Here is a 15,448-nt window from a genome sequence, read left to right on the forward strand (position 1 = left end):
ACCATGTATTTCTAGAAACAAGCTCATTAAACTTCCTCATGGGTTACCAGTTAGAGAATGCTAGATTTGGCCCTTGTCTTAGATTTCCTTAAAGGGAGAAGAGTAGAAAAGTATTCATTGCATAATATAAATCAAGTATAGAGAAGTTTTTACTTCCAATACACAAAAGAAATATTTAAAAAATTCTTATAAGCAATCATCGAGAATACTTAAGGAACTTATAACTGTTATTATACAACCATAAGTAACCTTGCTCAGGAGACCCAACATATTAATTGCTTTAGGTTTTTCAACAAAGTAAATCTTTTATTAATCACTAAACAGCCTAAAAGTATCTCATTTTGTTTCAGTATTGGACCTATAGTTAGTTTCTTCTAGGTGATTGTTCTAAGTCAGGCCTATCCTAGAATCAGAAGATTGATTTATTTCAAAATACAAATACTTTTGCAATGCATATAGGACCCTGGAATCCTCCCCACCTTCCTTAAAGTACTCCTTTGTAACGAAAATGGATAGACAAGTAAAACAAAGCAATATATTGCTCATGTTTGGAAATTATGTTTTACTCTGCATCTTTAGTCCAAAATTTCCATACCAAATTTAGGAGGCTGACCACATCATCAGTCTTCTGAAATCACAATATGGGTCATTGCTTTCATCAGAATTCTTAAGCCTTTTGAAACTATTATATCTCTAAATTGTACATTGAACACAATTATTAGTTACCACATGGTAACTTACAAATACAAGTCTTCAATTCAAATATTCAAATAGATTTGTGATCTCATTGTTAAGAAAGTTCCCTCCAATGATGGTCAGAACTCATCTGTACCTACCCATCTATTTATCCATACTTCCAAGATTCTTATTTGTAACATCCCATATGTCTGCTCATAAAACAAAGCCATTTGCTGCAACACAATAAAAAAGGAAACCAAGAATGACGACTACATTTTATTTATTGACTACAAAAACTACTATTATACTGGTATTGTCTCTCACTCCACTCAAATACCATTTACAATGTTGTAAACACAGAATAAATGTTGCTATTTCCATTCTGACAGCTTTCCAATCAATCTTACCTTCTTACATTTCCCTTAAATCAGACCTTGAAGCATTTCAGCCAGATGGAGCTCAAGTGTGTAAGACAGCCTGGGCAACTTGTCAGCAAATTTCTGCTAGCTAGGGTATATATATAAAAATCAGATAAATTTCTCTCTAATATTGCATAATCAATCATGTTGTGATTATTTTAAAATAATCTCTTAAAAATATCCTTCCAAAAAAAGCATCTAAAGAATAGAAAATTCTCAGTAAGTTTGTGTAACATTATTCAAAAACATGTGTCCAATACTTATGTAAGTTTTGGTATATTTTATATCATTATTCAAATATTGTATGAAATAATCTATTGTGATTTGCCAGACTTGTGTCACATTGGAGAATAAAGAGATAATTGCTTAACAGTGTTCCAATAGGCAGGAATCATATATCAGCTCACGATGAGCCAATATTTTCTCTCAACTTTGTCTCATTATGGTGTTTTTTTAAAAATCAAATTAGTAACATAAAACCTCTCTAAACATAGCCTGCAATCATAGAGATGTCACTCCTACTGTGTCTAACAATTTTTTAAGTAATAAGGCTCATTCATTCAAAATTTTTTACTGAGCATCTATTATGTTCAAGACATTATACTGTACTGAAGGGAATAAATGGGTTAAATGGCTGAGCAGGTTTATTCTAAAACACAATAAAAAGAATATAGGAGTTCCTTGTAATTAAGAAATGTTTCATTTTATAATTGTATTTCTAGAGCCCCATATAGCATCAGGCACTTAGTTGGCACTCAATGAATGCTTGTTGATTGATTCACTTAGTGTTTTTAGTGTTTCAATAATTTGGTTTATGTGTGGTTATCTTTACATTGGCTACTTCTTCCATCAAGTATTTGTGCCTTCCTATCCTTGGATTGTAATTTGAGCCCAGGTCCCACCATGTATCCCTGATAAAGCACGTATCCAGTGCATCTGTAGGCCTTAACTTGAGACCTTTAATATTTCATGGGCAAATGGTATACAGAACAAAAAATAGAGGGGCAAAAGGGTCAGAAATCTCAAAAGAAATAATTTTAAAAGTAAGAAAGAAGTACCAGATCTCAAACTATACTACTGATACTTGTTAAAAAATAGATTAGCCTGCCAGTAGAATGAATTAGTATGCAACATACCATAGCATAGTTTCCAGTGGGTCCAAAGATCCACTATTTGATAAAAAACCGCTGGAAAACTGGAAAGCAATGTATCAGAAATTAAGTGTAGACCAACATCTCACACTGTATACCAAAATAAATTTTAAATAGATAAAATGACTTAGAAATGAAAGATGACATAAACAAATTAAAAAAAAAAACAACAACAAGAAAGGGAGAGCTAGGTGGCTCAGCAATTAGAGCACTAGCCCTGAAGTCAGGAGGACCTGGGTTCAAATCTAATCTCAGACACTTAACACTTCCTAGCTGTGTGAACCTGGGCAAGTCACTTAACTTCAATTGCCTCAGGCAAAAACAAAAAACAAAAACAAGGAAGAAATTGCCTTTCCTGTTTATGGATAAGAAAAGAATTCATGATCAAACAAATAAGAGAACCATAAAAGAATATATGGAAAATTTTGATTGCATATATTCAATTAAAATTGGAAATAGTAGGACTTTTCTTATCTGGGAGTTCTCTATCCCAGTGTATAACCACAAATTTTGTCCCTAACCCTATGTTATAAAGAACTGGAAACAAGAAAGAAATATTCATGGCTTGACAAGTATAAGACTCAGGCTGATGACTTAGTCTTGCTTTGTAATTGGCCCACCTCTTTTTCCAGTCATGCGTATCTTTGGTGATGTCCTTTCTCACACAATCCTATTATTAATGTGCTGCTTGTATTTATATGCACCATGAGATACTATATTACTTTAAGTCACTTGTAAAGGACAAGAACTCAGTATGATTGATTTGTCCTACAACAAGGTGTTAACTCAATGGAATATATGACAATGGTTATCTAGTTTAATATGTGAGTTCCCTAGTTCAGTATGATTAAATTAATCTTACAACAAATAATGGTTCCCTAGTGATATAATGATTGGTTTATACTCAGTATGTAATGACGTAATTGTAATAGAGTATATAAACTGGGGACAAACTCAGCCACAGAGAAGACTTGACCAGCCTCATGGTGGCCCTTCTGCTTTCATCACTTCTCCACTAAAAGGCCATCCTCCAGAGAACTAGTCTGGACACTATATTTTAATCCACCCAAATTGGGGGTTCTAGAAAGCAGGACATTACATTTGGATGTGCAGACTGCTGACTGATTGGCAGAGACTGCTGAGGCAGACTGGGAGACTGAAGGAGACAATAAAGACTTTTGGACTTAAAAGAATTTTGAGGTTGAAGATAGTTGTTGTCAAGTAGCTGATTGAGAAGAGTCATCAGAAGTATTGTACAACCTTCCACGTGCAATCCCGCCCACTTTTCTCCTCCTATTTAACAATATGTATCTCACAAATGCTCATCTCCAGTGCTTTTTCAAGATTTATGTACTATTTGACTGACTCAGTTGTTTGCCCATTCAACTACATAATATTCTGGAAGAAAAAGAAATGCATTACTAGTTTTTCCTGGGCAGGCTGATAGGCAAATCTATTTTCAATGGTGGACATGGTACCATTTCCAATGCCAGCTATCTGGAATCTTGAGCAATTCAATAATGCACAATTGATACTGCATTTGTACAACTTCAACATCTATAGGATACCTGTCTTAGATTTATACTTGAAATAGTATTCTCTATGACAGGAATTACACTCTTTAACCAGAATTTTTTAATGTTTTAAATTCTAAATTTCATTTGCTTTTTTTGAAACTAATAATTGAAGGATCATCAAACTTATTTCCATGCTTTCATTTATCAGAGATTCATATATCAGAGAGTCATATCAGAATACATGTTAAAATTCCCTTTCAAAAGAACCATTGATTCATTATTTTGCTATATTGAATCAAATTTGAGTGGGGTTAGGCTTTTTGTTCACTTACTTTTATTTGCGATCAACAAACAGTAGTCAGTAAATTCTTGAATTTTTAGTCAATTATATTGTGAAGATTTGAATTTTGGTGGAAATAGCTTGCAAAAAACCCTGACTGCTCCTTTTATTTTCAGTCGATAAACAAGCAAATGAAAGCTAAAACAAGCAAATGAAAGCTAAAACAAAACAACAACAAAAAAAAAAAAGGAAGGAAGGAAGGAAGAAGGAAGTAGAAAAAAAGCTCCTCAAAGAATTCCCATCCTAATGATACCCTGGAATCTTGATTATGTATATGTGTAAGCCGTTTTCATAAATATTTTAAAGAGATGGAAAAAGTAGGGATCTAGATCATAGTTACCGAAGATATCCTTTCTAGTAATCACACCGTCTGTGACCTTTTTTATTTTGTAGTGGAAAGCGCTTTGAATTGTTGAGAAATTCAACAGATCAGTCCAGAGATCTCGGGACGCTAGCCCAGACACATTAATTAGCTCAGGTATGACCTCGAGCCGGCCGTTCCTTCCGCTTCACTTTACTCCTCCATGTAGCGGGTTCCGGCGGCCCAACCTCTCAAGTTTGTGGGAAGGAAAGCGCTCCGAAACCTTCATTCTCGTTATCTCGTTGGTTCACACCCGCAAGGGGCGAGCAAGACCAACGACCGAGAGCAAACAGCTTGCTCACCCTCGCGTCTGCTTGGAGAGTCTCCCGAGGCCGCAGGGTCATGAGGACCAGAGAGGCTCCAGGCTGAGCCAAGGTCGAGATGAACAGCGATGTCCATTTAGCCTTCGCTAGGGTTCAGCTCGGGCAGGTTAGCGTCCTTTCTCCATGGCAACACGCCAGCGCTGCGTCAGTAGCGGCGGCTGTAGCCTTGGAGCCCTGTTCGGGAAAGACAAACAAACAAACAAATCTTGGGAGTGTTGGACCCAGTGTTGGAGTCTCGGCTGCTTCCCCCCTTAGCACGGAGGAAGCTTTGGAGGAAATTTTCGGCGTGACGGAGAATCCCCCAAAAGGAAGGAGGGAACTGTCCGGTGAGGACCGCTGCAAGATGTGGTCTTGAGAGGCTTTTGGACCCGCTGAGGGGGGCGAGTGTGGGAGAGGAGCCGGGGTGAGGGGGAGAGAGGAGGGGAGGGATCGAGAGGAGACTATGGGGCTGCAGAGAGAAATTCGAAGAGTTCAAAGTGAAAGGTCCCTCGGGGGAAAGGGAAACTCCCGGGAGCCCCCACCCCGAACATTACGCCCTGAACCCCGAGAGACTGCTGGGGATAACCTGGAAAAATACCCGAGACCCGGTCCCAAGTCTAGGCCAGTCCCCTAACCTGCTCTTGGACAAGTAATTTACACCCATTCTGTGCCTCTTTTTCCACATCTGTAAAGTGAGAGAGCTGGACTCCGATCTGTATGCCACTAGAATAATCCTTATCATGAAAAACTACAAATTATGCCTTATTGATATGAAACTTCATTATATAACCATTAATAAATTCTTTTTTAAATAAATGCAAAAGGCTTCACATGCAGAAGTAGTTTACTAAGGCTCAAAGAGAAAATTTGACTAAAAATCCCCATAGGTCTATAATGGAGATTTTATTATTTGAAAGGATTTGCTCATAATTATATTAAGGTGGGGTTAAATTCACATTCTGAATATTCTAATGAAGTGAATATTTAGGTTATGTAAATAGCATATTTGAGATATAGTTAGACATATTGCTAGGGAATGAGTGTAAAGTGTTTATTTTCTATTCTGAACTAATACTGTTTATTGAACCTTGAATTTCCTTCTACACTACAGTGTAACTGAGGTCACAAGTTGACCTATACACAGTCAAGATTTTAGTTTGTTGATATGTTGATGTGGCCTGGAACATTATTCAACTGTAATTTGTATATTTTGTTACAGTTTTAGTAAGAATATTATAAAGCACTTAAGTAATCCCTACAGGATTATCATTGCCCAAATAGACATTCTTCTTGGGTGGTTGACAGTAATTAGTTATCTTAAAAATTAATGCACATGTGAATAGTGTATCTAAAAACATATTTCATCATTGGTTTTTCCATATTAAGCCGATTTTATAATATAACAAGAATTGCTTACTCTGCACTTTTGTATTTTGAAAAATTCCTGATTTCATTGGTATGTGCTCCTTACATAGTATATATGTTAAACTTAAAGGTACCAGAAATTTAATGAAAAAGATTATTACATTGAGTGTTAGAAGCCCCAGGCACAGCCATGTCATTTAGAATTTAGAGTTGAATGATAAAGATCATTTAATTTACTCTGATCATTTTATACTTTTTGAAACTGAGGCCTGGAGAAATGAAGTAATTTATTTTTTTTTTAATTTTTTTGTTTTTTAATTTAATTTAATTTGATTTGATTTGATTTAATAATTATAATTTTTTATTGACAGAACCCATGCCTGGGTAGTTTTTTACAACATTAACCCTTGCACTCACTTCTGTTCTGACTTTTCCCCTCCCTCCCTCCACCCCCTCCGCCAGATGGCAAGCAGTCTTATACATGTTAAATATGTCACAGTATTCCTTGATACAATATGTGTGTGCAGAACTGAACAGTTCTCTTGTTGTACAGGAAGAGTTGGATGAAATGAAGGTTTCATTTAATTAAGGTTGTATAAGGAATAAATAGTAGAGCTAGATTTTGTTCTCCATGTCTTTTGACTTCAGATCCAATATTTATTATTGGTTGTGTGACTTTGGGCAAGATACTTCTGTGTCAGTTTCCTGATACATAAAACAGGTTTTACATTTAATAGCTAAATTACTTAATCTAATTGGGATATTATGGAATTCAAATGAGATAAGATATGTTAATTATTTTATAAGTTGTAAAGCAATATACAAAAATAATTTGAGTTATTCTAGTCCCTCTTATTGGACAATAAATGTAGCAAAATAACCAAATAATTTAATTTCTTTAGGCCTCATTTTTCTAAAGCAAAAAAAAAAGGAAGAAAGGAAAAGAAAAAAAAGAGGGAAGTTAGTTCAAATATATATATTTTAAAGATCCTATTCACCACGCTAAAAATGTTGTTCTCATATACAATAGATGATTAAAACAGGAGGAAAAACATATTTTATAAGCAATATCTTTCTTTAAGATATGTTAATTATTTTATAAGTTGTAAAGCAATATACAAAAATAATTTGAGTTATTCTAGTCCCTCTTATTGGACAATAAATGTAGCAAAATAACCAAATAATTTAATTTCTTTAGGCCTCATTTTTCTAAAGCAAAAAAAAAAGGAAGAAAGGAAAAGAAAAAAAAGAGGGAAGTTAGTTCAAATATATATATTTTAAAGATCCTATTCACCACGCTAAAAATGTTGTTCTCATATACAATAGATGATTAAAACAGGAGGAAAAACATATTTTATAAGCAATATCTTTCTTTTCTATAACAGTATAAGTATTGCCACAAAAATTTTGTTAAAGGAAATATCAAAGAGTAAGTAAACATTTTATTTTCCTAAGATTGTTTTGTCTAAATACCATTTCCTTTTAAGTTTTAGGAAGGCAATCATAAGAAAAATTGCAATTGCTTTTTGAGATGATATCAAATTCATTTTACCTTGGAATTAAACTTTACTGAGAAAGTATGGTACGACTCACACTGGATCTGGTTGCCAAGAGTGCCAACCAAAAGAACCGAAAAGAGGAGAATATTACACAATATTTGAAGAAAATAACTCACCTAAACTTTTCAAACAGAAATATAGATATAATTGTAAGAATTCTTATTTTTTACATAAAGCAAAATTCTTCCTTTGATGTAATTTCTATTATAGCATTTAGGAACTGATGTTATAAGGTACATTTTTTCAGTACTATATCTTCATAATCAAGTTTATAATTTACTGTTTTATTTTTTAAAATGGTAAAATATTTAATTGGTTCAAAAATTTAAAATAAAGCAATGAAAACAATAACATCCACATTCTTGACTGAGCATAGTATAGTGTCCCTCCACTCTGCCCCCACAAAAGTACTTTGGGATTCAGATACCTCTAATAGTATAGTAAAGGTATGAATACAGATCTCTGTAACCAAAGTGTACTATAGGATGGGAACCAATGATCAAAGATGTCAGTAAAGGGCTTGATCTATTAAAATCTACTTTCCTATATACATTATTTTCAATTGGTTGCATGTCTCAGTGAAGGTCCTGACCTGACTTAACATATACAGTTTTTCATTCTAACTTTCATTTGTCAGCATACCAAAGTGGGTATCTCACCCACTGGTTTGGGTACCACAGAATCATGACAATGATGGTAATTTTTATTCCTCTCTATCTTAATGGGGAAAATCTTCTCTTGGATATGATCTCACATTACCCCTAAAAGTCAAAAAAGCAAGCTCCCTTCATTAATGTTAATAAATTCCCTTCTCTACCCCCTTTCCACACTCACCCCCCCACCCTTACTTTGCAGCAAGTTTTTTCCCTCTTTGGACCTGCCTAAAAGCCTAGTATAGGGGAAGAAGCATTGGTCCTGGTGACAGGAACCTAGAAATATTACGTACTCTGAAACTTCTTATCTTTGTGGCCCTGAACAATCTCATTTATAATTGTGGCCTCTTGAGGTCCATTCTAGCTCGCTCTAATCTCATTCATATATATAGATACAGATATATATATATATATTTCCCCTGAGGCAATCGGGGTTAAGTGACTTGCCCAGGGTCAAACAGCTAGGAAGTGTTGTGTCTGAGGCCAGATTTGAACTCGGGTCCTCCTGATCTCAGGGCTGATGCTCTGATCCACTGCGCCACCTACAACATGATACCAAGAGTTATACCAAGATAATAATTTGGTAGAATTGTGTTGTTAGTTTTGCTACTCTGAAGAATTTTAAAGAATGGGAAATTTATCATTAACTTTGATCCATTTTCCTTTATCTTTCTTGCTCCTGCCTACTCAGATACACAGATATGTCTTAACTCCAAATGTACTCTTCTCCCAAATTACAACTTCCATTCTCCTTATTAATTCTCCCTACCCTCCAAAACTGTCATTACTTCTCCTTGGGAGCTCTCTAGAGAGAATCAGGCTGAAAGCAGGCTTCAGAATAACTAGAACTTGTATGTAAGGAGTAGTGTTGGTATTAGGAAAATCTTGTCTAACATTTTCTAAGCTCATTGTTTCAAAATGTTAGTCTATTCATAAAACTTAACTTCTGAATGTGCTACTTGATAAGACATGATTAAATGATTAAGTTAATTAAATACTCTATTTTTAAAAGTACCTTGAAGTACTTTAAATCTTTAAAAAGAGTACTTTTAAAAATATGTAAAGAACTTTTAAATAAAGTAAGTAATGATCAGGTAAAGTCTGTTAAAAATTTTTTCTCTTCTAGGATGACCTCTCTCTATGCAAAAATCTCAGTGTTTTATATTTGTATGATAACAATATTGGCCAAATTGATAATCTGAGTTTTGCAACAAATCTAACACACCTATATCTACAGAACAACTGTATATCATGTATAGAGAACCTCAGCTCATTGAAGAAACTTGAGAAATTGTAAGTGTTGAATTTTTTTTTATTTTTCTGTTAATCGAAAATTTCAATTTTTACATATATAGATATAATGACTTAAAACAGTTGATGGAACTTCCTGAAGACCTAATCATACTTCTGAGTGGTAATATTTACCTCTGGGAAGGTCAGGCATGAATGCAGAGATAATTTTCATTCTCTAAGAATTATTTTCTTTTGTGGCTCCCAAGGAGCTGATATTATTTATAGAATTCTAAAATCTTATTATTAGATGAATCTTGATGTAAAGGATAGAGAGCCAGTCTTGGAGACCTATATTCAAATCCTGTCTTTCACCTGTAGGCAATTAACTTAAACTCTCAGTTCTCTAAGCATCTTCCTAAAATTCTTAAGTTTTATTCCTCTCCACTTCATTAAAGGAAATCCCTAGGATATCTCCTGTTGCCCTTAAAAGGCAAAAACAAATAAATTTCATTAGTTACTGGTAATTCTAAAATAGTTTTTTTTTTTCACTTAGGAGTTCTCTATACTAATGAAATAACAGATCCACTGAATAGTCCTATCCCTTTCTATAGTTTTCAAAGCATTTTATCACTCTTATTTCATTCAACTTTATTAGATAGGTGCTATTATTCCCATTTTATTTATATAAACTAAAGCACAAAAAGGTAATGTAATTTGCTGCAAGTCATATAAGCCAGTGAGGATCAAGGTGGGAGCTGCCTGGTCTTTCAAACTGCCAAATCCATGACACTGTCAACATCCATCCCACTACTTTTATAAATCTGCCTCATTACTTTGGAGTTAATGAGAAATTCAACAAACATGATTTTTATATCAAAAATACATACAAATATTCTTTAACTCCTCCTTGTTGTTTGGAGGTGACCTTGGGTACTGGAAGCTATGCCATTAGAACACCAGCTTTGGCACTTTTAGCATGCTCTAGCCCTGGAATCAAGACCTGAAATCAAATCAACCTCAGATACCAACTCTGTGACCCTGGACAAATCACTGAATCTCTATTTGCCTCAGTTTCCTTATTTGTAAAATGACCTGGAGAAAGTGCCAATGACAAATCACTACAATATCTCTAAGAAGAAAACCCAAAAGTGGTCATTAAGAGTCAGAGGTGATTGAAAATTATTAAACAACATTAGGTGCCAGGTACCATGCTAAATGCTGGTGATAAAAGACTGGCAAAACAAAATCCCTATTTCCCAAGAACTCACAGTCTAATGGGGAGAATGACATCCTGGCAGTTATATAGAAACATGATAGATACAGGATAAATTAGAAATAAATGCCTCCAATAAGAGGTGAAGGCACTAAAATTAAGAGGGATCAAGAAAAGCTTTTTGCAGAAGATAGGATTTTAAAGCTGGGATCTGAAGGAAACTTGACAGAGAAGTCAGGAAACAGAGATGAGGAGGGAGAGTATTCCACAGCCAGCAAAAGAATTGGAGAATTGAGACTGTCTTTTGCAAAAATCAGCAAAGAGGGCAGTTCCTAGATCATAGAATATATGGAGATTCTTGTGTGGGGTCTTCCTCCTTCTGCAGTGACAATGTCAAAGTGGTTAAAGGAAGACCAGAAAGTACTAAGAATCACATGGCTTTAAAATTATCTATAAACATTAAGATGTTGTTTGAGGGAAGAAGCCCATAGGTACAATTTTTTTCAGTGTGGGAAATTCTCAGTATGGAAACTCTTACTGCTGATACAGATTGACACCCCATCTCTGATTCATAATTTTAAAGATTTGCTCATAGTCATATAGTTACTGTGTGTCAGTGGCAGAACTTGAACTCAGGTGGTCTTCAATTCAGGGCCCTGTGTTATGCCATATTACCTCTTATAGACATAACTGTTGGTGGTCTAGATGTGGGATATTTGTCTATTGACCAATGAGTTAACATTCTACTGGAAGTACTGAATTGTACTCGTATTGACATTCTCAATATAAATGAAACCAATATGTGAAATATATTGAAAATATTGAAATATATGAAATAAATGAAACAATATAAATGAGGTCAATAAATAAAATCAACATAAATACTGATATTGACATTCTCAATATAAATGAAACCAAGAGCTGAATGAAAGTATGGCTCACAGGTTCCTTAATAGAGAAATATAGATAAAGAAATTTTTGGCATGGGTTTTACTCTTTGTACAAAGGCAATAAATGCTATTAGGACACTTGGTCATCTTTCATATCAATGAATCATAAGCAAAAATGAAGATAATTTTTAGCTCTTGGACCAACATTTATTGCCGAATATGAGGAGATAGAGAAATTATAGGGGAAAACTGCTTAAGTTTTTCCAAATTAAATCAATTTAAATCCCTATATTATAAGAATACAAGTTATTGCCCTGTTAAGAAATGGTCAGATAATATGAAGAGGTAATTTTGGGGTGAAGGAATTAAATCCATCTATAGTCATATGAAAAAAAATGCTCCAAACCACTATTGATTAGAGAAACAAAAATTCAAACAACACTGAGGGTATCACCTCATACCTATCAAATTGGCTAAGATGACAGGAAAAGATAATAATGGATATTAGAGGGGATGTGGAAAAACTGGAACACTAATGAATTATTGGTGAATTGAGAATTGATACAAACATTCTGAAGAACAAGTTGGAACTATGACCAAAGGGTTATAAAACTACATAATACTCTTTGATCCAAGCTTGTCACTACTGGGTCTGTATCCCAAAGAAATCATAAAAGAGAGGAAAGGGCCCACATGTGCAAAAAAAAAGTTTAAAGTAGTTCTTTTTTTTGTGGTAACAAGGAATTGGAAATTGAGTAGGATGTCTATCCATTGGGGAATGACTGAATAAGTTGTGGTATATGAATGTAATGGAATATTATTGTTCTATAAGAAATGATAAGCAGACTGATTTCAGAAAAGTCTGGAAAGATTTACATGAACAAATACTGAGTGAAATGAGCAGAACCAGGAGAACATTCAAGCAAGATTATGTGATGATCAACTATGACAGACTTGGCTCTCCTCAGTAATACAGTAATCTAAGACAATTTCAATAGATGGTAAATGCCAAACACATCCAGAGAGAGAACTTTGGAGTCACAATACAAATTGAAGCATACTATTTTTACCATTTTTTGTGGTTTGCTTTTTTTCCCTCATTTTCCCCTTTTGTTCTGATTTTTCTTTCACAAGATAACTGATAATGGAAATATGTTTAAAATGATTGGGGATGTAGATATAACCTATATCAGATTTCTTGCTCTCTTGGGGAAGAAGATGGTAAGAGAGTTAAGGGAGAAAAAAATTGGAATGCAAAATCTTTAAAAAATGAATATTGAAAAAAAATTTAAAACATATTCTTGGGGATCTCAAAGCAAAGATAAGCATAGGATCTGTTGGCTTCTTCCCTATTGCCTAAATAGGCATAGGAAAAAAGAGAGAATCTGTGGGCAATTGGGATATGGCCAGGAATAGCCATGCAGAATCTTCCAGGCTAGGGAGAGGCTATGTACCTGGGTAAGAGGGGTCACAAACCTAAACCAGGGTATTTCAATGGGCTGCCAAATGACAGTTTTGTTACCTGCTATCCAGTTCTGGGTCACAGATCCAGGCAGATTAAGACAGGCTTTTGAGCCTAGAGGTGGCATTTTAGACTAGGGAACATAGATATATACTGAGAAAAGAGATATAAAACCTTGTCTTAGCAGCAAATGTGTGAAAATTTGAATATACCATAGAGAAGTCAGTGACTCCATAAGACAACAAATAATAAAACAAAATCAAGACTGGAAAAAAAAAACAGAAGAAAAAGTATTATAAAAAAGGTATTGTAGCAAAAACAGCTGACCTAGAAAATAGAAGAAAAATTTAAAGAGTCATTAGATCACCTAAAAGAATGATCAAAAAGAGATCCTCAAGATCTATATCAAGAAATTTAATAAAGGTTGGCAGATTGTCCAGGTGTCTTAGAACCAGAGGGCGAAATACAAAGAATCTACCAATCACCTCCTGAAAGAATTTTCAAGTGGGAAAAAAAAAATTCAAGCATCCAAAAAAGAAAGAATTCAGGTACCTAGGAGCGACATGATTTAGAATCACCCAGTTAAATAACTCTCACTATGAAGGAGCTGAGAACTTAGAATACACTATTCCAAATGAAAAAAGGATGGTAATAAGCATTTTTATAATGTCTACTATGAACCAGAACCATTCTAAGTGTTTTACAACTATTATCTCATTTGATTTTCACAGTAATACTGCTAGAAAGGTGCAATTATTATACATATTTTTACAGTAAAAGAAACTGATGCAGCAAAATATCAGAAGGCAGATTTGAACTCAGGTCTTCCTAACTAACTCTAGGATCAGTTCTCTATCCACTGAAACATCTGGCTCTCTCCAAAGATAAAGAGGTTATAAATCAAGAATTAATTTACCTAACTTAAAATTTTAGTATTCTCCTACAGTATTTCCCCCTACAGGGGGAAAATAGCGTAGAAACTTTATAGTTAAGTTATAGGAGTTAAGAGAAACATATAAAGGTAAACAAAAATAAACAATTATAAAAAACTAAACAAGGATTAAGTGCTTATGTTCAAATGTGGGGAAATGATCTCTATAATCATTATAATGATCTATAATAATCAAGGTCATAGAGTCTAATTAGACTAGGTCTAGAAGTGGTTCTATTATGACTTGATGACCTTTTTCCCCTTTTATTATTTAATATTTTTCTTTTCCTCAGTTACCTGTAAAACAATTTTTTAAATTTTTTAACATTTGTTTTTAAAACTTTGATTTCCAGATTCTCTCCCTTCCCCCCCCATCTCCCCATTGAGAAGACACATGTGAAGTTATTCAAAATATTTCCATAAAAGTTATGTTGCGAAAGAAAACATAGATATCCCCCCTCCAAAAAAAAGAGAAACTCTTAAGAAAAATAAAGTTTAAAAAAAATTATGCTTCATTCTATATTCAGACACAATCAGTGCCTTCTCTGGTTATGAATAGCATTTTTCATCATAAGTTCTTCAGAGTAGTCTTGGATCACTGTATTGCCAAAAATAGCAAAGTCATTTATGGCTGATCATCCCACAATATTGCCATTACTTTATATACAGTACATTTTACTTCTAATAAGTGCTTCTGAGACCAGATTTTAACTCATGGCCTCCTGATTTCATGGCCAGTGCTCTATTCACTACACCATTTAGCTTCCCTCTTATCATTTCTTATAGAACAATAATATTCCATCATAATCACATACCACAATTTATTCCCTAATTCTTCCTCTCAATTTCCAATTCTTTGCTGTGAGAAAAGAGCTGCTATAAATATTTTTGTATATATGGGGCCTTTTTTAAAAGTCTCTTTTGGTATTTATCCCTAGTAGTGGTATTAGGTCAAAGGATGCTCATAATTTGATAATGACTTGATGATCTTAAGAGAAAAATGGAATAGGAAAACACTGAAGCTGGGGGTGGGGAGAGCTGAAGAAGGGAAAGGCCCATTAGGGAAATTTTATTTCACATGATTAAGTAGTAGGTATATGGACAAACAAAGATGGAAGGTGGGGTGGGGAGGTGCTAATACTTGAACCTCACCCTCATTTGAACTGGTCAAAGAAGGAAAGAATATAGACACATACAAACTTGACTAGAGAAATAAAATTTCACACAACAGGGAAAGGAGAATTACAGAGAAGGCAGCTTAATGGAGGGATTACTCCTTCCCCTGCCCCCAATAGTATTTTATTTTTCCAAATACATGTAAACATAGTTTTCAACATTCATTTTTGTAAAAGTTTTGAGTTTCATATTTTTTCT

At 34.3% G+C, this 15,448-nt stretch overlaps 1 protein-coding gene across 10 annotated transcripts in view; it reads left to right on the top strand.

Moving 5' to 3' along the window:
* Positions 1-4,618: 4,618 nt before the first annotated feature.
* PPP1R42 (protein phosphatase 1 regulatory subunit 42) overlaps positions 4,619-15,448 on the top strand; it is a 49,316-nt gene continuing 38,486 nt past the window's right edge. For 4 of the 10 annotated variants that reach the window (XM_031946313.1, XM_031946314.1, XM_031946312.1 and 1 more), the window contains exons 1-3: positions 4,906-5,115; positions 7,621-7,841; positions 9,472-9,638. In XM_031946313.1, coding sequence (XP_031802173.1) covers positions 7,713-7,841; positions 9,472-9,638 — 296 coding nt within the window. In that variant the 5' untranslated portion in view covers positions 4,906-5,115; positions 7,621-7,712. The other 6 variants (XM_031946310.1, XM_031946317.1, XM_031946318.1 and 3 more) reach the window with 4 other exon arrangements.

This window comes from Sarcophilus harrisii, chromosome 1 (genome assembly GCF_902635505.1).
Source record: "Sarcophilus harrisii chromosome 1, mSarHar1.11, whole genome shotgun sequence".
NCBI classification, from domain to species: domain Eukaryota; kingdom Metazoa; phylum Chordata; class Mammalia; order Dasyuromorphia; family Dasyuridae; genus Sarcophilus; species Sarcophilus harrisii.